Genomic DNA, 24,417 nt, shown 5'->3' on the forward strand with positions numbered 1-24,417 from the left:
TGATGAGATCCTTTGTAAATTCAAATTCATATAGAAAGATATGGCATGACAAGTGAAAGTGATATTAGAATTCATAGTCCCTTTAGCAACTTTAATTGTTAAAATATCAGAAGATCATGATTGCTTTACACTAATAACATGTTAGATATAAATAAAAAAATTACAGTCAAAATTTCAAAAACTTTTTGATTTATAAAAAAAATTCACATTAAAAGAAAAAGAATATAAAAAATATATATCAAATATAAAAAGAAAATAGAATAGAATAACAAATATAAGTAAGTTATCCGAGTTTGACTTGTTTCAGACTGCCAACAGATCGATGTGAACCTGCAGATGATAATGCTGAACCTGCGCCACTTCGAACACTTGGGGTGCCTGAACTTCGGTAGCTAGATAAACGAGAACCATTACTTGATGGTGTTCGTGAACCGGAGCCTGTGTCTGGTTTGATGATTCGTGCACCTTTAGGAATGATAGAAGGAACTTCGTTGTTCGATTGAAGTGCTGGAAGTGAGTTAAGTGGAATACCCATCTGTGTCAAACCTAATCGAAGTTTAGACAAAACTTCTGAATTAGATTCTGCAAGGCGATTCAATTCAACTAATGAGAGTTCAACATTAGCTTTCTCCATGCGAAGTTCGATATCCATTTCAAGAAGTGTTTCTGGATATTTGGCTGTGGTAGGAACATTCAACTCAGTACGGTGTTTTTCGCGTGCTTTCTGGATAACTTTCTGAACACGTTTGATCTTCTCTTTAAGTTCCGTGTTGTCAGCAACTGCGCGGTCGAGTGATGGCTTAAGTTTCATGATGTTGTTCTTCATTTTCTCGATAACAGCTTCTTGTTCTTGTGATGTCTTCTCGCGTTCTTTCTTCTCTTGTGCAATAGAGTTTGCTTGTGCACGACGTGCATTCAAACGTTGTTGTGCAACACGAACTTGTTCTTCTAAGACTTTCTTGCGTTCCATGTCATTGTCCGACTCTGTGACACTTGTGAATGCTTTACGGAAATCGGTGTTATGTGCATTAAGTTTGTTCATTGCTTTCTCAAGTTGTTGAAGTTCTTTCGTCTTCTTACGAATCAATGCATCTAATTCATCACCACGACGTGAAACTTCTTCACGTTCTTTTGCGAATTTGATGACATGATATGATTGACTGACTTCTTCGCCTTCGACTTGGTATTTGCCCATCATGACTTGGTATTTAGCTTCTAATGTTTCTGCACGTTTTTGACGTTCTTTCAATTCGATACCGGCTAAATGACGTGCTTCTTCTTCTGTCTTCAACTGTGTTCGTAATGCAGCAATGTGGGCATCGATCTCAAGAACACGTTCTTCCATACTCAACTGAAGTTGTTGACGACGGTTCTCGAGACTGATGAGTTCATCACTCTTCATGTTAACTTGTTCAGTAAGTTTCTCAACTTGCAAACGCAACATGTTCAATTGAACAAGAACTTCTTCTTTCTGTGAGCGTGATTTAACGGTGCTCTTGTCAAGTGAATCTTGATCTAACCGGATCTCGTTCAATTTAACTTCCAATTGTTGATTCGATTCTTTCAAACTCTCTTTCTTTCGTGCTGTCTGGCGCAAATCTAATTCTAATCGGTGTAACTGCAATGAAAGTGTCTTTTCGATCTCTTGCTTCTTCGTTAATGTGTCTGTGAGTTGTTCGATCTGTGCTTGAAGTTCCATCTTCTCTTCTTCTGTACGTTCGCCTTCGATTCTTGCGATCTTTCGTTCCATTTGTTGGATCTGGAAGTTTGAGTTGTATAATAATTCCATTTGCTTCTGAGTCTCGCGATCGAACTCTTGGATCTTCAATTGGAGGTTCTTTGCACGTGTTTGTGAACCTTCCATCTCCGCCAATAAGTCTTTCTGCTTCTTTTTAACTTCGGAGACATCTTGGGATAATTTGAAAATCGAATCTTTGCCGGCGGCGATTTCTGCGTCGATCTTCTTGAGATTGACTGTCTGTTCTTTAAGATATGATGTCAAAATTTCGGATTGTTGATTGAAATCCTTAGTTGCATCTGATTGAGTGGCCAATGCTTGTTCTGTGAGCTTCAGACGCTTGAGATATTCTTCTCTCTTCGCGATCTCTTGGGCTGTTTTGTCTTTGAAGTCTTGGATTTCACCACGATAAAATGCTTCATCGCTTTCAAGCTTTTCTAGCTGATGGCACTGGGTCTCAACGGTCTTAATAAATTCGGCAAGCTCGGTTGAGTCCTTTTCGTACTGTTTGTGCTGTTGTGAAACCTTATGATCTCCAATTGTCAACTGGCGCTCGATACTTTGGTTTTCTGTTTGAGCGGCGTCGAGGTTCTTCTTCTCTTCTGCAACTTCCTGGTGAAGACGATCGACTTCGACTTCTCTTTCTTTGATAGATTGGTTATTCATTCCAATTCTGCTATGAAGGTTATTTAACTGCTTCATGGTTGCTTCCCATTGAGAAAGAAGCTGTGTACGGTCATCGTGGAGCTGTCTAAATTGTTCTGCAGTCATATCTAATTGGATTTGCAAAGCTCTTGTTGCTGTAACTTCTTGTTCGAGCTCCAAACGCTTTGCTTCGACAATACCTGTAGATTTCTCGATTTCAAGTAACATTTCGCGAATCTTTGACTCATCTTTTGTTTGATAACGTTGAAGAACAATAAAATCTTCTTCTTTCTGTCTGGCGATAGTTATCCATTGTTCAAGTTCTTGCTGATTCAACTTGTACTCGTCTCTGAATGTTTGCATTCGTTTTTCTGATTGGAACGTTTTACTTTGTACATTTTCCCATTTTGAGCGAATATCATTTCTCTTTTCTTCTATCTTTGCGATTTCTGAAGCAATTCTGCCTTTTTCTCGTAAAACAAGTTGTGTAAGATGTTTTTCTTCTTCAACTTGAGAATTTTTAGCTGTAAGGAGTTCTTGTGTTTTGGTAACTTCTGCTTGAACGTTTTTGAGGTGTTCACGAAGAATGTTTACACGCTCGTTTAATTCTTGGCATTCGGCTTTAACTCCTTGGAGCTCTGACGAGTCTTTCTGAATTTCTGCATGAAGGTCTCTGTTTTCTTGATTTGCCCAACTTTCCAACTGATCATAAAGGTTGATTGGTTCGTTATCTTCCATTTTCGCCTTTCGACGCCGAAAAGTGATTGAGTACGTTATTTCATCAATTGTAAACTTATTTCTAATTTGTTGCATTTATGTTATCATTATACTATACTATGTATTTAAAGTTATTTTTCCGCATAAATGTAATCAATTTGATGAAGATTAAAATGACTGATACCCATGTCAAGAAGATAAATTATGGATCTTTATGTATTGTTTTAATTAATTTTGATATTCATTATTGGTTTTTGAAAATTTCAGAATACGAAATCCTCAATATTGATTTAAAAATTTATTTTATAGGATTTTTACTATGGCAGTCCCAACGGGAACCGCGGTAATTTACCGAGGTTTCCGCACACCGGTTCCTTTTTTTAGGAATTTTTTAGATTAAAAAATATGCTTTGTAAATCATTTTTTGTAAATCGGCAAAAATTTGGAAATATTCTGACGACAATAAATCTGGGAATAGTATTTGAAATACGAGAACAACCTATTTAAAAGTGTTTCGCTCGATTTTGTATAATTTCAAATTTTCGCATATAGCTTTCCGTGAATTACCGTGATTTTACCGCCACATCAATAGTTTACGACACTTTTCCCGTAAATTGAGTAGTTTACTGCACTTTTTCCGTAAAATTGAGTTACGGGAATCTTACGGATTCCCGTACCTCACTTCTAGTTGAAAATAGCATTAGTATATAATAAATAGATATATTATTCATATTTTTGATTTTGAATTACGGAAAAAGTGAGTTCAGAACTTCCAATTATTATTTGATTAATTATGTTATGTTGTAAACAGAAATTCATCAAAAGTGACACCTCAGAAAAGCTAAAATATTGAATTTTTGGAACTTTTGATAGAGCACGTTTTTAAATATTAATTAAAGTAAATGTATATTTTGTAAAGATTCTTTTTAATAAAAAAATAAAATTTTGAAGAAGAACACAAAATCTTCTGAAAAATAATATCACATAAACTCATATTATTTTCTAATATATAACTATTTTATATAAAAATCAAATTCAATGATCTTAAAAGCGAATGATAAACCTCAAAATTTACGAATATAATGAGTGGGAATATAATGCTTATCTATCATAAAACCATATGAAATATTAATTTTTGCTTTACGCCTAATTTTTGACGACAATTAGCAAAAAATGTTAAATGTTAACACTCAGTCCATTTGAATATGAAAAATAAAATTGACTTTGATTAAATGTTTTTATTTATCATGCAATTCTTCTTGCGACCAAAGATTTGAATAAAAGTTCAAAAAATAAGATAGCTTAAAAAATAATATACGGTAGTGTTTACTAATAGATGAATAGTATATAAATTCTATTAAAATGGATTTGATCCAAAAAAATATATAAAACTTGATCATAAATAAAATCGTTTTAAATTACTTCTTCATTTAAATTATAACAATTATTTTTGGTTTTATATTTTTTCGGCATTTGATTATAGCATTTGAAAGTCATCTCGAAAATCGATTAACAAGACAATTTCCCAAACATCTACATACAAGTAGATGATGGTAAACCCATTAGAGTTGTTTTGCTATGATTCCTCCAATCTTATGATGAGAAAAATCATATCAAAACAGCTCTAATCGAACATTCTACACAGCTTAGCATCCAGCTAGTTCCAAGTAATGCGATTACAACATCAACGGCCAAAGCCTTTCAGAGTCCTTTAATCATTTCTTCTCATCTCAATGTGAAGTGGCCCCAAACGAACAACAAGCTGACGTTACAACGCATTACAACCCGGTTAATACGAGCATATACATTAGAGCTGCTTTGTTATGATCTCCCTCATCAATTGATGAGAGATCTCATTATGAAGCAGCTCCAATCGAACTAAAAACCTACATACAAATGAGTGAAAACAAATTCATTAGAGTTGTTTTGCTTTGATTTCTCTCATCAGAAGATGAGAGATACCAGAACAAAACAACTCTAATCAAACTTTCTACACAACTCAGCACAGTATCAATGCAAAGTAATGCGTCTGTATCGTTAACAAGCAAAGTTGTTTCGGGTCCTTCCATTTTGGAAGAATTCGGAACAACTTTGCGAATTGATAGTGTAAACCCATATACATGAAAGCGTGCATGCATAAAGACAGGTATTGTCAGCAATGACTACCTGCCCAGCTATGAGTGATCAGAGAATTACCATCTCAGGCTTTTTGAGAACGTTTCAGCCAGGACCCTCGTATGTTGACTGTGAGAAAGGCATCCTTTATCTGAAATAGATGCTTTTCCAACAATCAAATTCGAAGATCTTCGACGTTGTTGTAAAAAGAGAAGGAGAAGGAAAGAAGAGGAAGGAGAGGAAGAAGGAAAGGAAAAGAAGAAGAAGAAAAAAGAAAAAAAAAGAAGGACATATTAAATATAATGCGCACTTAATAGTGCCGAGGCGGCGGAGCCGCCGAGGCGCGATTTTTTTGACCCTATATTACCACACGGCAATGTTTTTCTCGATTTTGTACAGCCCTAATTTTTACTGTAACAAATATGATTATTGTAGATTATATGTGTTGTAAACAGAAATTCATCAAAAGTGACACCTCAGAAAAGCTAAAATATTGAATTTTTGGAACTTTTGATAGAGCACGTTTTTAAATATTAATTAAAGTAAATGTATATTTTGTAAAGATTCTTTTTAATAAAAAAATAAAATTTTGAAGAAGAACACAAAATCTTCTGAAAAATAATATCACATAAACTCATATTATTTTCTAATATATAACTATTTTATATAAAAATCAAATTCAATGATCTTAAAAGCGAATGATAAACCTCAAAATTTACGAATATAATGAGTGGGAATATAATGCTTATCTATCATAAAACCATATGAAATATTAATTTTTGCTTTACGCCTAATTTTTGACGACAATTAGCAAAAAATGTTAAATGTTAACACTCAGTCCATTTGAATATGAAAAATAAAATTGACTTTGATTAAATGTTTTTATTTATCATGCAATTCTTCTTGCGACCAAAGATTTGAATAAAAGTTCAAAAAATAAGATAGCTTAAAAAATAATATACGGTAGTGTTTACTAATAGATGAATAGTATATAAATTCTATTAAAATGGATTTGATCCAAAAAAATATAAAAAAAATAATTGTTATAATTTAAATGAAGAAGTAATTTAAAACGATTTTATTTATGATCAAATTTTATATATTTTTTTGGATCAAATCCATTTTAATAGAATTTATATACTATTCATCTATTAGTAAACACTACCGAAAAAAAAAAAAAAAAAAAAAAAAAAAAAAAAAAAAAGGTAGTGGGGCTTCCAGGCACTTCGTGCCTTCTAGCCCCGAAGATGTTTAGTATAAATGAAGTCTTAGAGGACAAACATGACTATGAGTTTTGATATGACAAGATAGAATATGAGAGAGGTCCTATAAACCGGAGAAAGTGTTATATAAACATCTGTCATATTACTCAGAATATTATACAGAATTCAATAAAAATATATTTTAGGTGAAGAGGTGAGATTTCACCTGTTTTTTCACCTCATTTTTCACCTCTTGAATTTTCATGAATTTCATCGTAAAGACTTTGTCAAGATTTCATCGTAAAGACTTTGTCAAGACTTCTTCGTAAATGTTTTGTCAAGACTTCTTCGTAAATGTTTTGTCAAGACTTCTTCGTAAATGTTTTGTCAAGACTTCTTCGTAAATGTTTTGTCAAGACTTCTTCGTAAATGTTTTGTCAAGACTTCTTCGTAAATGTTTTGTCAAGACTTCTTCGTAAAGACTTTGTTGAGATTTCTTCGTAAATGAGTGTAAATGACCCAAAAATATATTTTAGGTGAAGAGGTGAGATTTCACCTGTTTTTTCACCTAATTTTTCACCCTCTTGAATTTTCATGAAATTTACACCAAAAATATATTTTAGGGTAGAAGGGTAGATTTCACCTGTTTTCTACCCTCTTTTCTACCCTCTTGAATTTTCATGAAATTTACACCAAAAATATACTACTAGGGTCATTTACGAAGAAATCTCAACAAAGTCTTTACGATGAAATCTTGACAAAACATAGACAAGAAAGTTCATGAGAAATTAGATGAAGAAGTCTTAACAAAGTCTTTACGAAGAAATTCATGAAAATTCAAGAGGTGAGAAATGAGGTGAAAAAAGAGGTGAAATCTCACCTCTTCACCTAAAATATATTTTTGGTGTAAATTTCATGAAAATTCAAGAGGGTAGAAAAGAGGGTAGAAAACAGGTGAAATCTACCCTTCTACCCTAAAATATATTTTTGGGTCATTTACACTCATTTACGAAGAAATCTCAACAAAGTCTTTACGAAGAAGTCACAATAAAACATCTGTCAAAAGCCGCTTTTTAACTTCACTTAAAATGCCACGTAAGCTACGTAAGAATATACGTAAGAGGAAGAGAGCATTGAAACATCCAATAGTAAAACTAACACCACAACAACAGTTGCAACAACAAATGCTGAATGACCCCACTATGTTGCAACAAATGTCAAGCAATCCTATGCTTTTAAACCGAGTTGTTGGTGCACAGAGTGGAGGTTTAAGAGCGGCACTTTTAGCGAAAATGGCAGGCTATGGTGGAGCTGCAGACGGAACAGCATATAACCCTCAAAGTCAAATGAATTTGAGTTCACTCAAAAATCAAATAACAGATGTCAAAAAGTCAAACATAGACATACAGAAGCAAATAAGTGAAAACGAAAAGAAACTAGAATATGACAGACACACAAAGAAACTCAATGAGTTAAACGTAGAGAAAAAGAAGAAAGAAGAACAACTGAAAGAACTAAGTACAGAGGAATATGCGAAAAAAGTGTCAGAAAAAGCAGCAGAAGTAGCAAAAATGGAACAAGATGTTATAAATTTGAAAAACCATACTACTCAATATAAAATACTGAAAGATGAAGAGATAAAACAAAAAGCCCTGAAGACATATATGGATAGCGATGAGTATAAAAAAGAAGTTGAAGCAAATGTAAAGGCAGAAAAACTTTTACAGTTGCAAAACCAAACCGTACAGTATGAAACTTAGCACAAGAAAGTAAAAATAACGACGCAGCCATGCAAAAGGCAATGAAAAGCTCAGAATATATAAAAGCTAACAATGACTGGTTAGATGCCCAAGCCAACGCTAAAGCAGCCCAGCTTATAGGGTCAATAAGGACAAAAATACAAGCGGATGAAGACAGTTCAAATGAAGCTTTAACAAATGCTGACTTTAGAATGCCTTCGAAGCTCTTCATAGTAAGGTGAAACAAGTGAACGACTTCTCATCTGGAAAGAAACTGAAGTCTGAAGGTTTCGACAACGAGTTAAGAGAAGTAGCACAAAATATGACGAAAATAACAGATGCAGCAACAAGACAGGCAGTTCAAAGTGCCTATGACGCCGTTAGAGCAACTGTTGTGAAAAGTCAAAAAAAAGAGTTACAACAGACCAAAACAGACCTAGTAAATGCTTTCTTAAAAACAAAAGTCAGGTAGGACATTACGCTGCAGATGGAACATATGTGCCAGCTGGTGGAACTTATATACCACCAAACCCTCCAAGAGAAGCACCTGCACCAGGACTACCTAGAACATTTACATCGTCACATGGACACAGACACAGGCATGCACAACAACCAGCACAACAACCACCTCCACAACCAGCACAACAACCAACACAACAACCAGCACAGCAACCAACAGTTCAAAACCCTGCACAACAACAACCACAAACAGAGCAAGGACATAAAAGAAGTAGAGAACAAGGAAACCAAGAATTCTTAAAAATGCTGAAGGAAGAGTATGGTTACCCAGATACTATTGACTTTAGTGACAGATATAAAGAAGCTATTAGAAAGTTCAAGGATGGAAATACTGACCCGAACCTATTTAGCTTTATGGCTCAGCACCAAATGGGATATAATTTCAAACCTGGAAAATACAAGCTCGCTAAGGGATATGATTTAATAGCATATCATCCAAATGACATGGATGAATTTACTCCGAGATATTTGGTGTCAGAGCTAAATGACAATACAACTCTCTTCATGAAACGCGTAAAAAATAGAGACGGAACGAAAGAAGAAAGGTTTATGAGTCCGGATGACTTAGATAGGGAACTTGTTAAAAACGGTCTCGGAATATATGAAATGCCAGCAGATGAGGTACAAGAAACTCCACAGGAAGAAATAGTTCAGATACAACCAGACATGGAAGAAATAGTTCAGCAACAACAGCTAGAAGAGCCTGAAGGAAACAAACAAGTCACTCCTTTGGAAACTAACTTCACAGAACTAGATGAAGATTTGGAACAGCCGAAAAATCTTGACCCTCAACAAGAGTATGCGCGAGAATATGGAATATTTCCAAGAGTCTAAAAAAAATTCGGCTGACATAGTAGAAGAATATCGAAAAATGTTTGCCGACATACAAAAGACTCCAACATCAGATGAAAATATCCAGCATAGAATGGAAGAACTGAAAAAAAATGTACACAAATACAACAACCCTTTTTACTTACGAGCATTTAACGTTCAATCTTCGGATGAACTCGGTGAAGATAAAGGTTAAATTTCAAGAAAACATATAGAAATGAAACATTGTTTAAAGTTCATTCAGAACCTAACCAAGATGGAAACAAACCTACTTTTGTTTCTGCAGACGATGGAACTACAATGAGATGGGGTCATAAAGCTAATCCGGATAGGTGGTTCATAAACTTACAACCACAATTCCAAGAAGTTGTAGACGCAATGGAAGTGAATGGTGAACCAGATGTAGCTGGTATTTTCAGCGCGGCTTTAATGCCATTGAAAGATATGAAAGATGCAGATATTTTGGACCAGTATGAAATGAACATGGCTGATGGAAATATAACACCTGACGTTCTAGAACATTTATCTCAAAGAACTACACAGAACCATAGAGATGGTATATTTGGTGAAGAGTTTAGAAAGAAAGTTAGGGAGGAGAAGGAAGAGAACCTATTGCATGACCTTGCAAACGAAAGTTTACAAAATGTCATAAAAACTTACTTTGCAGACAATGAACCGAGAAGGGATGAATATTTAAGAAAACTCAAATGGACAGTACCAAATGAAATGTTAGTATTGAAAAACATGTTCCTTGACAAAATAAAACCAACTACAGAAATAAACGACGCAAGACTGAAAGATTGGGTAGAAGCTTTCCCATTCACAAAAGATATAGTTGGTAACATGGAAAGAAAACCAGAATGGCTACAAAAACATATATTTGGAAACGAGCTTATTCCATATGGACAGGCACTGTTTGAAGAGCTTGAACCAGAAACTCAGGAAAGAGTCATGCAAACAATACGCGAAGACTCAAATACAGACTATGACAAACTCTTTCTAGGATATAGGTTACCTGAGATGGGCGACCAGAGCCAAAAGGCAAAAAGGACATGGGAAATTTGCAACATACTAGATGAACATAATGCAAAGATGCAACAACTTCAAGCAGAGGGCAATGAAGGAAAAAGAAGAGTTAAAAACTCAGTCAGGAAGAAAGTAAAGCTTGGTCGGAGTGGGTTCTATTATGACATATAAATCCAACTATTCTATATTTTTACTCATATGAAATGTACGCCGCTCAGAATATAACGCCAACAGTTTTGGATGCCATGAATGGAAATGTTTCCGAATGGTATAACGAATGCGACAATGCCATTAGAAGGTCAGAAATAGTTCCTGGAACTTACGAATATACAACTGCTGTTTCTTATGGAAACGTAGGTGAGTTTGGAGAAGGTTCTTCAACAACAGTAGATATTGCTTGCGACAGGTTTCATATTATTTCTATTGACAACTCTTTCTTATACGTGGAACAAGACATTGAAATAAAACCTTCTGCCAAGTTGTCTGACAAGAAAGGTTGCAATGGAATTTTCTATGTCGGATACCAATATGCTCCAGAAGTTTTCATGGGATATAAGATATATTCTAACTCTGACCTAGTCCAAACAGTAACATGGGCAAACTATGAATGGTTCGCTTTGAGAAACTCAGTACAACCACAAGCTAGAGAACAAACAGACCAGTATGCAACTATTGAGAAAATAAGAAGACTTGACCCTAACGTTCCAGGAGTTTATGTTAACCTTTCTGGTTCAGATGGAAATGCTGTCACTAAAGTAAAACTGAAACTTAGAGTTCCTTTGTCATCTTTCCTCATCTTCAGGTTTTTAAGATACTTGCCAAACTGGGCAGGAAAAATTTCTATCGAACTTACTCCAAGCAAAAATAACTTAGTCATTGCACCAACACAAGACCCATTCACTCTTACAGAAGTAGTGGGAACAAATAAAATGTCATTCGCCGACTTTTGCAAAAACAAAGTTGACTTAGACTTGGTTTCTCAAACCTCAACACTGAAGTAAACTATTATTTCAATGCTGCTGGAGATGCTTGGGACCCAGTTAAGTTCACATGCGAAAAATTTGAATGCAAAGAGAATAGAAAGCAGACTTGCAGTCTATATGTTGGACCCAGATATTTCAAATGCTTTAGCTGCCAATATATTGCAGTTCCACTTATGTTCCCTATACACCAAATATCTGTCAAAGACTTTGCAGGTGAAGTTGGAAACCAAAGTGCTGACCCAGGTGCAAGAACAGATATTGCCTTAACAACTGCATGAAACATGCAGATACTATGTTTGTACTGTTCAGACGAACTATAAATGACTATTCTTGTTTCTACAACCCTGGTATTAAATATCATATAAACATAGATGGAAATATTATCCAAGAGAAGAATATTCTACAGTTGAGGATATGAGGTCATACAACTTGACATTAGATGCTATGAACTTTAACAACAACTTCACAACAACCATTAACCCTGAAATGCAAAGTTCTATTATGCCATATGTGAAGTATGGACTCATACAGGAGCTCAAAAAACTCAATATACAAATGGAGACCGTTCAAACTTTTGGCTTGGCATTCCATTTGCTGACTCAGAAGACTTTATGGGTGGTATTTCAACTTTGTACAGTTCAAATACAATATACTGGTGACAGAGACGGTCCAAATGAATTGAAAGCAAAGAAGTTTACAAAACCAATAGCACTTTTCACGGAAGATGCTCTTTTGAAGATTCGTTCGATGAAACCTTGGGCTCCTCAGATTGGCATAACGACAGCTTCCATCGAGCAGATTTTGGCAGCAGGTCAGTAAGTTGTTCTTGAACTGACTTCTCTCCGTCAAATATTGACAGTACGCCAGTTTTGACATAAAATTGTTTATAAACTTACCTTTAGAAATATCTGTAAGTTTTGTTGTTATATTTTTGTCTGCTTCAAGAACTTTCACCATTTCAGTTATACCAACTTTCTTTGCTTTATGAAAATATTTTGGTTCAGCAAAGACTGCTATTCTATAACATTTTCCATTGTTTGTATAAAGAACTATTCTGTCAATGTATTTGTATTGTTTTGTGTGTAAACTTTGTTCTGCTTCAATTCGAAGAGATACTCGAATACGTCCATCTTTTTATTCTAAGTAAAATGTCATTTCCGAAAATAGAAGCGTAAGTGTTTCAAAAGGTTTAATGGCGATGGCAGATGTGAAGTTAAATTCACCAACTCAAACAAACAGTCAAAGTGTTGTTGTCAATGTCAAAGAAAGAGATGTTGAAGTGGGGAAACCTACGAAGACGAAGATGTATAGCAATTGTTCCTGTAAAAGAACAACCAACATATCCTGAGTTAGCAGAGACTTAAGTTCTGTTGCAGATATTCGAAACGACTACCAACAACTTAAAGACAAACTTAAAACTCAGGAGAAGATTTGTCAAGCTTTAGGTATAATGTTAAAACTTGGTCGAAACAACCCTGTAAAAGTGAACTCATATGTCATCGCACCTCATGAAATTTTGAAAGAACTATTTGAAACTTTTGACAGAGGCAGACGATATAAACATCAAAGAAATAGAACCCGACATTAGTTGCTGTGGTGTTTCATATAATGTCATTGACAAGATATACGTTATGAAAGGAGGTGAAACGTTGAACTTAAAATATAGTTTCCCAGACGTCATAAAAATATTTGACGACCACAACATTTCATTAAAGTTTGTTTGCTAAGTAAATGGCAGAAGACATAGTGGTTTATACTATTACGACTAAAAACCCTGAGTCATATAATTCTATAACAACAAACTTACAAAGTCCTCAAGGACGGTATTGTAAACTGACCTTAAACACGATGACGACTAAAGCCTGTTTTGCTCTTTTGACACCAGAAGACTTTGTTGTTGTGAATGGTAAAAATACTTCTTTGAAGATACTTACTCAGATATACCACCAACAGGTTTTGTTGACTTATTTAATACTTTAAGGACGGATGTAACATGTGCTGCAACTAGAGCAGGTTTCATTATGTTTGGATGTCCGACTGAGTTTAGTATAAACGATATGAGCTATAATACAAAACTTATATCTGTTTTTACTACCAACAGTTTCTATAACAGGAAAAGGTGTCATACAAGGAATGTCTATTCCATTGACTTTAAGTACACCTATTTTATATATTGTTTCAAACTTAGGTTCAAAGTGCTATTCGAATGTCGACAGAACTACTATGACCAAAAGATACTCATGCGTATAAACAACACTTTCTCTGCTGGTTTGCCTATTGTTCATTCGAATGCAGAGTTTTCAGCTTTAGTAAACTCAAACACTTTAGCAAACATAAACTTAACCTTAGTCGACGCAAACTTTGTTCCTGTAAAACTTTTATGTCCTATGTATTTGTCAATGACGGCAGAAAGAGTTTCGAATTGGAAGATGCAACTGGTGAAAGTATTGTACTACAAGAACAACTTCAACAACAAATAGCTCAAGAACAACAAATGCAACAAATGGAACAAATGCAACAACAAAGTCAAGAATAAAAAAAATATTTTTTTTTATTTTTATAAAAATGTACAGAATAGACGTTTCAGATTTTTATGACTTCCAAGCGTTCAGAAATATGTGTCCATTTAGAGACTATAACAAAGCAGTCGAGAATTTGAAACGTTTAGTCATTTATGTCGACTCTGCCCCAGAATGTTATGTCATGAAAGAATGGGATGTTGTCTTTAACAAACCAAGAGCAACAATAGTTTCAGAACAAGAATGTAGACAGAAACTTAAGAAAATAAAAGTCGTACAGGTTGGTATGAAGATGTTAGATGCTTGGGATATCTTATTGTCAAAGTTAGAAGATTTTTCAGTTCGTGGTATAAAGTTCTATACACCTTCTCCAAACTTCTATTCTATCTTCACTGGATATAAATACGAACAAGTAGAATGGAAACACAGTATTATAGAAGCTTGGTTAGACCATGTCAAAGAAATTATATGCAATGGAAACGAAAGAGTCTATGAGTATATCTTATGTTGGTTTGCAAATATCTTACAACATCCAAGTGCTAAAAATGAAACTGCTCTCATTATAATTGGAAAACAAGGAACTGGTAAGAATACTTTCTTTACAGATATTTTGTGCAAACTGTTAGAAGGTTATTCGAACCCTAATATGACAAACTTAGAAAACATCTGTGGCAAGTTTAACTCCTCAATAGAGAATATGAAACTTATAGTTTGCAATGAACTTCAAAGTATAGATACAACAAAAGTTTTGAACTCAGATGCTTTGAAGAGTCTTATAACAGACAAAGTTGGAGTTGTTGAAAGAAAGTATAAAGACCAAAGAGTTTGTGAAAATGTTGCAAACTTCATTATGGTTTCAAACAATGTTGTTCCGATGAAGTTAGAAAGTTCTGACAGAAGATATGTAGTTGTCAGAACGTCAGATTCTCATATGCAAGATACAGAATATTTTGACGACTTAGCAGAAACTTTGACACCTAACTTTTACAACCACTTGTTCTCATATTTCATGACATTAGATATTTCTAAGTTCAATCCAAGACAAATTCCATATACCGAAGAAAGACAAACATTGTTAGAAGCAAACAAGAGTGTATATGAACTGTTTATAGATGAGACTAACTTTGAGTGTTTAGATGAAAGGTCATTGTACGATTCATATAAACAATATTGTCAAGAGTATGGTTATATGGCAGCGTCTAAACGTACATTCTTGGCAAATGTCAAAAGTCTTTTAGACATACAGAATGGTGTATATACAAAGAAAAATTTTTATGAGTAAATTTAAAAAAAATATTTTTTTATCCGATAGAAAAGATGACGAAATATATTTCAGTCAACAAGTACATGACAGAAGTCAAAGAAGAACTAGACCCATTCATATATTTGAATGTTTACTTCTACCATTTTGAAAAGTCTACATTTGACAAAGTTTGGAACATCGAACCTGTTAAGTTTGCTATTGTGACTAAAAATGGTGCGAAATTTGAAGACTTAGACATAGAAGGTTTGTTAGCAGTCAAAGAAAATTTTGACAGAAGGTTTTCAAACCTTAAAGAAGGCAAAGCATACAAACTTGTTATACCTTATGAACCAAAGAAAGCAGACGACTATGAATATTATGAGTCTAAGATAGTTGAAGTTCAAGGTAAATTGGGTAAAAAGATTTTAGAGTCTAAGCCAGTGTTTGCTCCTAAAGAGGAAGAGAACATTGACATTGACCCAGAAATGTTCTAAAAATAAATTTTATTTTTACATGTCAAATTTCTTTTTCTCTGGAACTGGTTCAGGTTCTTTCTTCTCTTCTTCTACTTTCTTTTCTTTTTTCTCTCTCTTCTTCTTCTTCTCTGGTGGAGTTATGTCAAACTTCTCAGAACCATATTTATGTAAAAGTTTTTGTCCTTTAATAGCTCTTCTATTCTGTTTTCTATTTCATCTTCAAGAACAGCGCATGTGTCTTCTTTGCATTCTAAGAACTTTTGTTGGACTTCATCTCTCCAAGAGGCGTCATCTCTGTCAACAAGTCTGTCATTGACAAACTTAAAGACTTCTCTGCCTAATGTTTTATGGTTCTTGTCATATTCCCAGAAACAGAACTTTAGAACAAATTCACCTTTCTTGTTTACACTATGTAAGATTTTATGGTCGACAGATGTTTTGCTGTCAAAAAGTTTGTCTCGAATATAGATAGCGAAATCGCTAGACATTTTCAAAAAGATAAAAATTTTAATTTTTCTAAAAATATGTTAGAAAAAAAGTTTGCTGACATTGACAAGAAATTTGAGAATGTTTTAAATAAGAACAAGAGGAAGTTAGAAAATGCTCAGATAAAACCCATACATGACAAGTTCTTATTTGCTCAGAATGGTATAACAGGTCTAATCGCACCGCCTGGGTCGGGTAAGACTTTCACTTATCTTAAAATGGCTGCACAACAACAAGAACTAGATGAGAAGAACCCATTCTATGAGTTAGTAGTCATTTGTAGTACTTCTGGTCAATTCGATCAAACCGTCAATTCGTTCAAAGATATTATAAAAAAGTCTAAGTTAGTATGTATAAAGGATACTGAGTTGTTAGATTGGATAAAGAAGTACCAAAGAAGAGTTTTGAAGTACAATGCTATAAATGAGTATGTCAATTCTAAGTTTAAAGACCCAAATGAGGAAATGCAGAGAATATTAGAGAAGAAACACTTCAGAAACAAACAGAAAGAGATAGAATACATTTCGAAGAAATTGCAATCTTACGATTGGAAGACTTACCCTCACAGATGTCTTCTTATCTTAGATGATTTCGCCTCTCATCCTTTGTTAAAGAACAGAGAACAAGATATGTGTCGAATTCTTAAGAAGCTCAGACACTTCAACATCTCTGTTGTCATTTGTGTACAGACAGCAAAGAGTTTAAGTAAGGATGTTAAAAGAATACTTACTGATATCATACTTTTCCCTGGATTGTCCGAAGACGATTTCATGGAACTTATGAAAGAGTCCATGGCAGGTAAGTTTGACAGACATGAACTATGGGAGAAGTACAAAGTCATACAAGACCCTCATACTTCTTTCAGAATTCATATCTACGCGAACAAAGTTCAAATTGTAAAAAGTCAAGCGTAAAAAATGTAAGTGTTTGTCTTAGTCTGTTGTGGTGCTGGGGCTGTCGGTTCTTCTGGCTTTGGAAGACATTCAGGAAGAGGAACGTCGGTCATTCGTTTGTGTCCTGTCGGAAGGAAGAACTTTTCCTGTTGGAAGGAAGAACTTTTCCAGTTGTCGGGAAATTTTTTTCCAGTTGTCGGGAAATTTTTTTCCTGTCTGAAGGAAAAATTTTTTCTGTCGTTCGACCAAAAAGTTCTCAATTTTCGAAAATTTGAATGGTTTACGGACGAACAACAGGAAAATTTTTTCCAGTTGTCGGGAAATTTTTTTCCAGTTGGAAGGAAGAACTTGGAATGTCGGAAGGAAGAACTTGGAATGTCGGAAGGAAGAACTTGGAATGTCGGAAGGAAGGACTCGGAATGCCAGAAGGATTTGACAAGACAATTTACCTTATAGAGCTACCTGAGCCATCTGAAGTCAAGCTTGAAAAATAAATGGTTCATCTACTCTACTTGTTTGAAGTTGTCAAAATACTCTGTTATTTTTTCCTTTAACAATGGCAAATCTTCTTTGAAGGTAAGTATTGTACAACCTTTCATATCATAGTGTGTTTGAGGTAACGTATCTTGAACTATTTGTTTCACATCTTCATTCGGTGTCATTGAAATCGGTAAGTTTTCGCGATAGAACCAATTTCTGTCAGATTTGTAAATCTTAGCAAGGTCGTAAAAGCTTTTGTTGTTTCTTCTGACTAAATGCAACATAACCATATCTCTGTCTTCTTCATTTTCCATCTCTTCAGTATAAATCATATACTTATAGTTCTTTTCCTTACCTTTTGGTACCGAACGTGGTATTCTTTTCTGAATGCTTTTGTCTTTTGCTTCAATGACTTCATTTTTTGCTTGAAGTTTCTTTTCCATCTCTTCACGTTCTTGTCTATGAATTTCATCTAACATCATGAAAATATAACAAGCGTAACGAGGCGAAGCCCACATTGCAACAGCATTTACAAGAAGTCTATGAACATAATATCCTTTCAAACTATTTGGCAAATTTTTACGATTTTCGTACGGAATCTCGTTCCTCGGTTTTCCGAGGAACGCAAACATATGAGGAAATTCTTCTAAAAGTTCTTTTGCCTGCTGGTTTTCAAACCAATGATATGCTTGCTTTGTAGAACGAAGAGCTGTCAAAATACTTTGCATTTGGTACATATCGTCTTTGACCGAACGAATGAGACGTAACTGTTTGTTATATTGTATGTACTCGTATTCTTCATTTATGGCTTCATGGACTATAACTGTTGTTGTGTTCTCTGTTGTTGACATATCTGTTCTTACATACAAAATAAAAAAATTTGTTAGAAAAAAATTAGCGTTATTTTCTTACTTTCACAAAAGACCAAAAATAAACGCTTTACATGTATTTTTCAGCAACTTCGTCAAGAAGTCTGTAAATATACCATGCATAACGAGGTGAAGCCCACATTGCTATTGAACTAACTAGGAACTTATGAACATATATACCTTTTAGATGCGATGGTAAGTTTTGTCTGTCTTGGTACATCTTTTTAAGTTCTACATGTTCGAACTCACTCAAAAGTTCATGAGTGCTATTTAATTCAAACCAGTCTTGTGGTTTCTTAGTATCTGGTGTAGCACATGCTGTCAAAATACTTTGCATTTGGTACATGTCATCTTTGACCGAACGAATGAGACGGAGTTGTTTGTTATACTGAACCCACTCGTATTCTTCATTTATGGCTTCATGAACGATAGCAGGTGTTGTGTTCTCTGTTGTTGACATATCTGTTCTTACATACAAAATAAAAAAATAAAAAAAAAATAAAACTAACTTTATTTTTTCTATCTTAAGGAAATTCATGAAATTTCATACGGAATTCAGCAAAAAATAATGTTTAGGTGAAGAGGTGAGATTTCACCTCTTTTTTCACCTCTTTTTTCACCTCATGAATTTTCATGATTTCATCGTAAATGTTTTGTCAAAACTTCTTCGTAATGAGCGTAAATGACCCAAAAATAATGTTTAGGTGAAGAGGTGAGATTTCACCTCTTTTTTCACCTCTTTTCTACCCCAGTTATTTTATAAGCGTTTTACATGGTAAACATTGTGAATTCGTGAAATTCTAAACAGTTTTGTAGCTTCTATTTCTTCGCTGAGGATATCGAATGTTTTAACTATGCCGAAAGTTTCTTTATATTTCTTCTTGACATCAGATAGAAGGAAATCTTCTGCTGTTGGATAGTTTTTGTTCAGAAATTCTAACATGTCCATTTTATTTTCTGCTGGCTTTTCTGCTTCTTTCTTTAAGTCTGCATAGTCGTTTCTCATTCTTTCTATCTCTTTGACGGAGTAGTTATATTTCCTCATTGCTGCTTTACATTTAGAACATTGTGGGTTCATTTTTGCGTTATATTCTGAAACCTTACCTGCTAGAACAACCAAGGCGTCAATGGTTTTCTTTAAATCTGAAGCAGTTGGTCTTATCTGTTCGTTCCATATTTTACCCCTTCTGTCTTTATCTCTTATCTGCCAAACACATTTTGCAACTAACGAAACAAAGTTGTCGTAGGTCTTAAATTCTTCAGATTTGTAAAGGTCAGAGATGTTCTTATATAACATGTCGCAATCTTTGTCCATAACCTTATGGTTGCAATGAAAACCAAGGAATTCATAGTTTACCTTTCGTATGAACTTCTTTATTTCTACCGAGTCAGTTGTTTTTACTTCTATTTCATCGAATTCTGGAATAGTGAGTTTTTGTTGTTGGATTTCAGGCAATTTGGGTAAATGGTCAATAATGTCCTGCATTTCATAAAGATACTGTTCATTTGTTTCATCCTGTGCGGTGCAATCTAAATTATTTGTTAAAAGTTCTTGCTTTATCTTCTGGATTTTTGTTTCGAAAGTATATGAAGAAGGAATGAAGCTTTTCATCTCTACCAACATTGAAGTTGGGTTCATGACTAAAGAGTTTGGTGAAGTTGTTGCTAACATGTTCTTACAATAAAAATAAAAAATATTTTTTTAAAAAAACTAACTTTATTTTTTCTATCTTAAGGAAATTCATGAAAATTCATGAGGTGAAAAAACAGGTGAAAAAACGGGTGAAATCTCACCTCTTCACCTAAACATTATTTTTGCTGAATTCAATAAAAATAAATGGTTCATTTACTCACAATATTTTTGTACAAAACGACCCCAAACTTTTAACTTCTTTTCTGCAGCTTCTAATGAAATTTTAGCGAGTTCATATTCTCTAAATTCTCTCTTTAAATCTTCTTGTTCCCATTGGTCTAGTTCGTATGGCGAGTCTCTATAACCAGAACATATCTCACGTTCATGTTCTATTTGTTTTTCATGCATTTTTCCAACTTCTTCTTCGAACAAAGGTTTTGCATTCTCTGCTGTATCTTCAAGTTCTTCTTCATCTAACTTCTCATGAACTTTCTTGTCTATGGAGTCCATAATTTTTCCAACTGCTATGCAATATTTTGGTGAAGCCCACATTGCTATATAGTTTACAAGTCTTGGGTCTACATACGTTCCTCTAACCTGTTTGATTTCATCCGGAATTCCTGCATGAACCTTGTATAAAAAGCAACCGCCGGAATTCCGGCGGTTGGTATATTCTTCACAAAATGCCGTATAATACTCTTCCCAGGACTTATTTTCCAACAACTTTCTAAAGTCTTTCCCAAACTGCTGACACATATTTGTTACATTTATATAACCATCCTTGTCTCTACGTAAGACTTCAATACCGTTGTAAGTGCCTTTTGTGAATGTTTCGCCATTAGATTTGTTCGTGAACGTTTTTGCTTCGACTGTCATTTCAGTACGTACAATAAAAATAAAAAATATTTTTGAGTGGCTTAACCGTCGGACATCCGTTTGTGGCTTAACCGTCGGACATCCGTTTGTGGCTTAACCGTCGGACATCCGTTTGTGGCTCGACCTCAAAACAAGCATTTTGTGAAGAATATACCAACCCGCGGAAAACAGCGGGTTGCTTTTTTTATACAAAATTCAAGAGTTTTGTGTGTTTTCTACGATGTTGTCAAAATGTCGTGTTGTCACACTTTTTCAGAGAAGTTAAAATGACCTGGTGACCTGGTGACCTGGTGACCTGGTTCCACCTAAAATATATTTTTGCCGAATTCAAGAGTTTTGGTTGAAAAATACGGTGGAGCCAAAAATGGCTCGACCTCAAAACAAGCATTTTGTGAAGAATATACCAACCGCCGGAATTCCGACGGTTGCTTTTTTTATACAAAATTCAAGAGTTTTGTGTGTTTTCTACGATGTTGTCAAAATGTCATGTTGTCACACTTTTTCAGAGAAGTTAAAATGACCGAGGCACATAGGCACATAGGCACACCTAAAAACCATCTAACCAAAACTCATTTTTCAATACTTTTTCAGCACTTTTCCGTAGTTGTATATGAAAGACAATTCGAGATAAAATTTCTTCATCTGATATAGTCCTACCGGCATTTGTAAAGATATAGTCTAACGGTTTTGTATCTGCTACTTTTGTTCTTTGTTTTTCAACCTGAAGCATTTTATATATGTAAAAATATATTTTTAAAAAATGTTTTAAAATGGTATGCAATGTTTTATTTCATGCAATGTTTTATTTCTGTGCCGTCTTCAAGTATACCCCAGTACTTACGCTTGGAGAGAACATGAACTTCGGAAAATACCTTGTCTAGCTTAAAACAGCCCATTTTCTCACCGACCATACCCATTTCAATGAGTTTGTTATAGCCTTCTTCGTTCGTCATGAGTGCGTCAATGTTCTCATAGTATACCTTCACTTTGGATTTAACTTCGGAGAAAAATTTGTTGTAGTTGTCAAGGACTGCCTTTGCGAACTGAGGATAAGACCAATGTTCGACAATAGGTTTTACTGTGGTTACTGAGCCACCTTGACCTTCGGTGAACTCGTATTTCAAAACAAAAGGAGAAAACCTTTCAACAAAGTTGTCGACCTTCTCATAATGTTTACTCTTCATCTCTTGAGGTTTCTTAATGGAATATCCCCATGTCGAATTCATAAGCAATTTGAGTGTCATTGCAAGTTTGGGGTTTGAAGCTTTCCTAATATCATACAGTTGTTGTATGACTTTTCCAACTGTATAGTTCCTTCCTGGGAACTCACCGTCTTCGTTTGGAATTCCAGTCGGGATATATTGGACGAACCTCATGTATGCAGCGTTAAGGTCGACATAGTATATCTTTTCGTTTGAGTCGAACTTGTCGCAACCAATGGGTCCAGTTCGTGGAAATTCAAGTGAGTCTCTTATCTTCTGAGAAACTTCGCCTGCTATCTCATAAACATCGTCGAAGCAACCTGTTTCATATAAAACCTTCTGACCTAACTCCGATGCTCTCCAATACAATTTGACGTCAATTGGATGTCTCAATGGAAGTTTGTTTATAGCATCTTGAAGTTCTTGCAACCTCATTGGAAGTTCTTCTGGTTCAGGTTGGTATCCGAACAATCCAACTCCTTTTGGAACAGTGTACTTCTTTTGTGCTATAACTTTGTCTGGAACAACTTTTGGTCTTGCTAACAATGAAAAGTTTGTTTCGTCTTTTGGTACAAAAGTTTCTGTCAGCTTGTCATCTGGAATTGGTTCCAACAAACCTTTCTCGAAAAGAATGTTTACAGCTCTGACAATGTTGCACTTGCCTTTTCCGAACATAAGACTTTCGTTCAACATGAAGTGGTTGTGGACAATTACAATCTTCAACCATGGTAATTTGAAGTCAACAACATAGTCGTCGTGTGAAGAACCTTTCTCAGTCGGAATGTTAACTCGGATATTGACATTTGCCAACGGTGCAATTTTTGCCAATTGACCTCTGAGAATGTACCTTGTCTTCACACATGACTCAAGATACTTCATCTTCTCATCTGTAACAAGACCAGAGTTCCTGAGACATGTAAGAATACAAGGTTCATTGACAATTGTTTCAATTGAATTGTAAATTCCATACCTTGTCAAGTCAATGTCAGACTTATTTATGAACGGGAAGTATCCAGCATGTTGTCTGACTGCTTGAGGGTTAGGTTGGTACCATTCAAATTTTACACTTGCAATTCCTTCAATTGCATTCAAAATGTCTGAGTCGGAGTCAAACATTTGTTCTCTCTTTGTAGTCTTGAAAGCGTCAAGAAGTTGTGCAGCTGTTGTGACATTGCCATGTGCATAGTAAATGTGACCGTCCAAATCTGTTACGGTTAGTCTGAGATTGTATCCTTTCTTATTTCCGTCTTGAATGGCAGCAAGTACTCCCATGAAGCCTTCTTTGTTCTTTCCTTCGTCAAAGTTTACTGTAAAGGTTCGACCAGATGTAATTTTACTTCTAACTTCACGGTACTTTTCATATGCATATCTTGTTCTTTCCATGGGAGCATGTGTGTCTTCACCTTTTCCTTTTTTCCTTCTCAAAGGATGCAATTGTTCGTCATGTTTCCAGTAGAATCTGGCAAAGCCGTCTTGTCCTTCAACCTGAGGCTCACTAACATCGAAAGGCATGTTCATAAGACGCTCTTCCTCTAACCTCTCTAGTCTGTTTGGATAATTGGCGCGTGCTGTTTCAAGGTCCATTTCGTAGGTCAGACCAGCCAGTTTGTCATAGACTTTTATTGGCTTTCCCTTCCTATATTTAAACTTCTTTGAAACTTTCCAACCATATCTTTGCAACTCTGCTTTTATTCTAGCAGACCTTCTATCCATTCTATGCGAGGGCATTTTTATAAAAATAAAAAAATGTTTTTTTTAAAATGGTATGCCATATAGCTTCTTGAATTTGTTAAGAAGTATTCGAACGTATTTTCCATCTGTATCTCTAGCGTTTACATAAGCATAGCCATCCTTAGTAAAATATACTTGTAATTTTCTATAGTTTACGCCGGTATAAAAGTAGAAAGAGTCTTGTTCTTCGCTATAGTAGTAAAACTCAAACGTATGCTTACCATAGTCTGTAATTTCAATTGCTTCATCTTCTAGTTCGTCGACAAATTCGAATACTATATCTCCAAATTTGCCTCTGTTCTTATTGTTTTCAGAACAAGTGACCCAGCGTAAGTTTTCAAGTCTATTGTCGTTTCTTATACGGTTTATATGGTCTACAAAAGGTAAATTGTTAGGGTTCGGTATAAAATGAGTTGCAATGACAATATGTTTAAAATAGCATTTCCCACCAATCCTCATCCTAGCATATCCGTCATTTCGCTCACATTCGCTTA

General features: G+C 34.8%; 12 protein-coding genes and 4 pseudogenes across 16 annotated transcripts, besides 8 other annotated features; 7 read left to right on the plus strand and 9 right to left on the minus strand.

The window, feature by feature from the left end:
- Window positions 1-219: 219 nt before the first annotated feature.
- On the minus strand, window positions 220-3,135 carry TVAGG3_0338160 (coiled-coil domain-containing protein 39 family; the record flags this gene model as incomplete). Its single annotated transcript, XM_001317438.1, has 1 exon — window positions 284-3,121. The coding sequence occupies one exon, from the start codon at window positions 3,119-3,121 to the stop codon at window positions 284-286; it is 2,838 nt and encodes a 945-aa protein (XP_001317473.1).
- A 764-nt stretch (window positions 3,136-3,899) lies between these two features.
- Window positions 3,900-3,937: a mobile genetic element.
- Window positions 3,900-3,937: a terminal%2Cinverted (terminal inverted repeat of Banshee-A3 transposon ID:TVAGG3_0338170).
- An 890-nt stretch (window positions 3,938-4,827) lies between these two features.
- Window positions 4,828-5,088: a mobile genetic element.
- A 331-nt stretch (window positions 5,089-5,419) lies between these two features.
- Window positions 5,420-5,570: a mobile genetic element.
- An 88-nt stretch (window positions 5,571-5,658) lies between these two features.
- Window positions 5,659-5,696: a mobile genetic element.
- Window positions 5,659-5,696: a terminal%2Cinverted (terminal inverted repeat of Banshee-A3 transposon ID:TVAGG3_0338200).
- Window positions 5,697-6,389: 693 nt separating this feature from the next.
- Window positions 6,390-6,485: a terminal%2Cinverted (terminal inverted repeat of Maverick-3 transposon ID:TVAGG3_0338210).
- Window positions 6,390-24,417: part of a mobile genetic element that runs on past the window's edge.
- Window positions 7,506-8,095, plus strand: TVAGG3_0338220 (protein of unknown function, DUF4106 family; the record flags this gene model as incomplete). The annotated part of the gene is made up of 1 exon (XM_051230655.1): window positions 7,506-8,095. A coding segment is annotated over one exon (590 nt), but the record flags the coding sequence as incomplete, so codon positions are not given.
- On the plus strand, window positions 9,941-10,703 carry TVAGG3_0338230 (annotated as a pseudogene). Its single transcript has one exon. A coding segment is annotated over exon 1 (763 nt).
- TVAGG3_0338240 lies at window positions 10,798-12,008 on the plus strand (annotated as a pseudogene). The gene has a single exon. A coding segment is annotated over exon 1 (1,211 nt).
- On the plus strand, window positions 14,081-15,316 carry TVAGG3_0338250 (uncharacterized protein; the record flags this gene model as incomplete). The annotated part of the gene is made up of 1 exon (XM_051230656.1): window positions 14,081-15,316. The coding sequence occupies one exon, from the start codon at window positions 14,081-14,083 to the stop codon at window positions 15,314-15,316; it is 1,236 nt and encodes a 411-aa protein (XP_051100386.1).
- Window positions 15,352-15,771, plus strand: TVAGG3_0338260 (protein of unknown function, DUF4108 family; the record flags this gene model as incomplete). The annotated part of the gene is made up of 1 exon (XM_051230657.1): window positions 15,352-15,771. The coding sequence occupies one exon, from the start codon at window positions 15,352-15,354 to the stop codon at window positions 15,769-15,771; it is 420 nt and encodes a 139-aa protein (XP_051100387.1).
- Window positions 15,787-16,241, minus strand: TVAGG3_0338270 (annotated as a pseudogene). Its single transcript has one exon. A coding segment is annotated over exon 1 (455 nt).
- On the plus strand, window positions 16,278-16,555 carry TVAGG3_0338280 (P-loop containing nucleoside triphosphate hydrolases family; the record flags this gene model as incomplete). The annotated part of the gene is made up of 1 exon (XM_051230658.1): window positions 16,278-16,555. A coding segment is annotated over one exon (278 nt), but the record flags the coding sequence as incomplete, so codon positions are not given.
- On the plus strand, window positions 16,704-17,153 carry TVAGG3_0338290 (protein of unknown function, DUF4106 family; the record flags this gene model as incomplete). The annotated part of the gene is made up of 1 exon (XM_051230659.1): window positions 16,704-17,153. The coding sequence occupies one exon, from the start codon at window positions 16,704-16,706 to the stop codon at window positions 17,151-17,153; it is 450 nt and encodes a 149-aa protein (XP_051100389.1).
- TVAGG3_0338300 (uncharacterized protein) lies at window positions 17,636-18,055 on the minus strand (the record flags this gene model as incomplete). The annotated part of the gene is made up of 1 exon (XM_001306118.2): window positions 17,636-18,055. One exon carries the CDS (start codon window positions 18,053-18,055, stop codon window positions 17,636-17,638), a length of 420 nt encoding a protein of 139 aa, XP_001306119.2.
- On the minus strand, window positions 19,480-20,120 carry TVAGG3_0338310 (organellar and viral DNA polymerase type B; the record flags this gene model as incomplete). The annotated part of the gene is made up of 1 exon (XM_051230660.1): window positions 19,480-20,120. A coding segment is annotated over one exon (641 nt), but the record flags the coding sequence as incomplete, so codon positions are not given.
- TVAGG3_0338320 (uncharacterized protein) lies at window positions 20,328-20,624 on the minus strand (the record flags this gene model as incomplete). The annotated part of the gene is made up of 1 exon (XM_051230661.1): window positions 20,328-20,624. One exon carries the CDS (start codon window positions 20,622-20,624, stop codon window positions 20,328-20,330), a length of 297 nt encoding a protein of 98 aa, XP_051100391.1.
- On the minus strand, window positions 21,776-21,943 carry TVAGG3_0338330 (uncharacterized protein; the record flags this gene model as incomplete). Its single annotated transcript, XM_051230662.1, has 1 exon — window positions 21,776-21,943. The coding sequence occupies one exon, from the start codon at window positions 21,941-21,943 to the stop codon at window positions 21,776-21,778; it is 168 nt and encodes a 55-aa protein (XP_051100392.1).
- On the minus strand, window positions 22,022-22,885 carry TVAGG3_0338340 (DNA/RNA polymerases family; the record flags this gene model as incomplete). Its single annotated transcript, XM_051230663.1, has 1 exon — window positions 22,022-22,885. A coding segment is annotated over one exon (864 nt), but the record flags the coding sequence as incomplete, so codon positions are not given.
- TVAGG3_0338350 (uncharacterized protein) lies at window positions 23,209-23,905 on the minus strand (the record flags this gene model as incomplete). Its single annotated transcript, XM_051230664.1, has 1 exon — window positions 23,209-23,905. A coding segment is annotated over one exon (697 nt), but the record flags the coding sequence as incomplete, so codon positions are not given.
- TVAGG3_0338360 lies at window positions 23,948-24,240 on the minus strand (annotated as a pseudogene). The gene has a single exon. A coding segment is annotated over exon 1 (293 nt).

Source organism: Trichomonas vaginalis, chromosome V (assembly GCF_026262505.1).
Source record: "Trichomonas vaginalis G3 chromosome V, whole genome shotgun sequence".
NCBI lineage: Eukaryota > Parabasalia > Trichomonadida > Trichomonadidae > Trichomonas > Trichomonas vaginalis.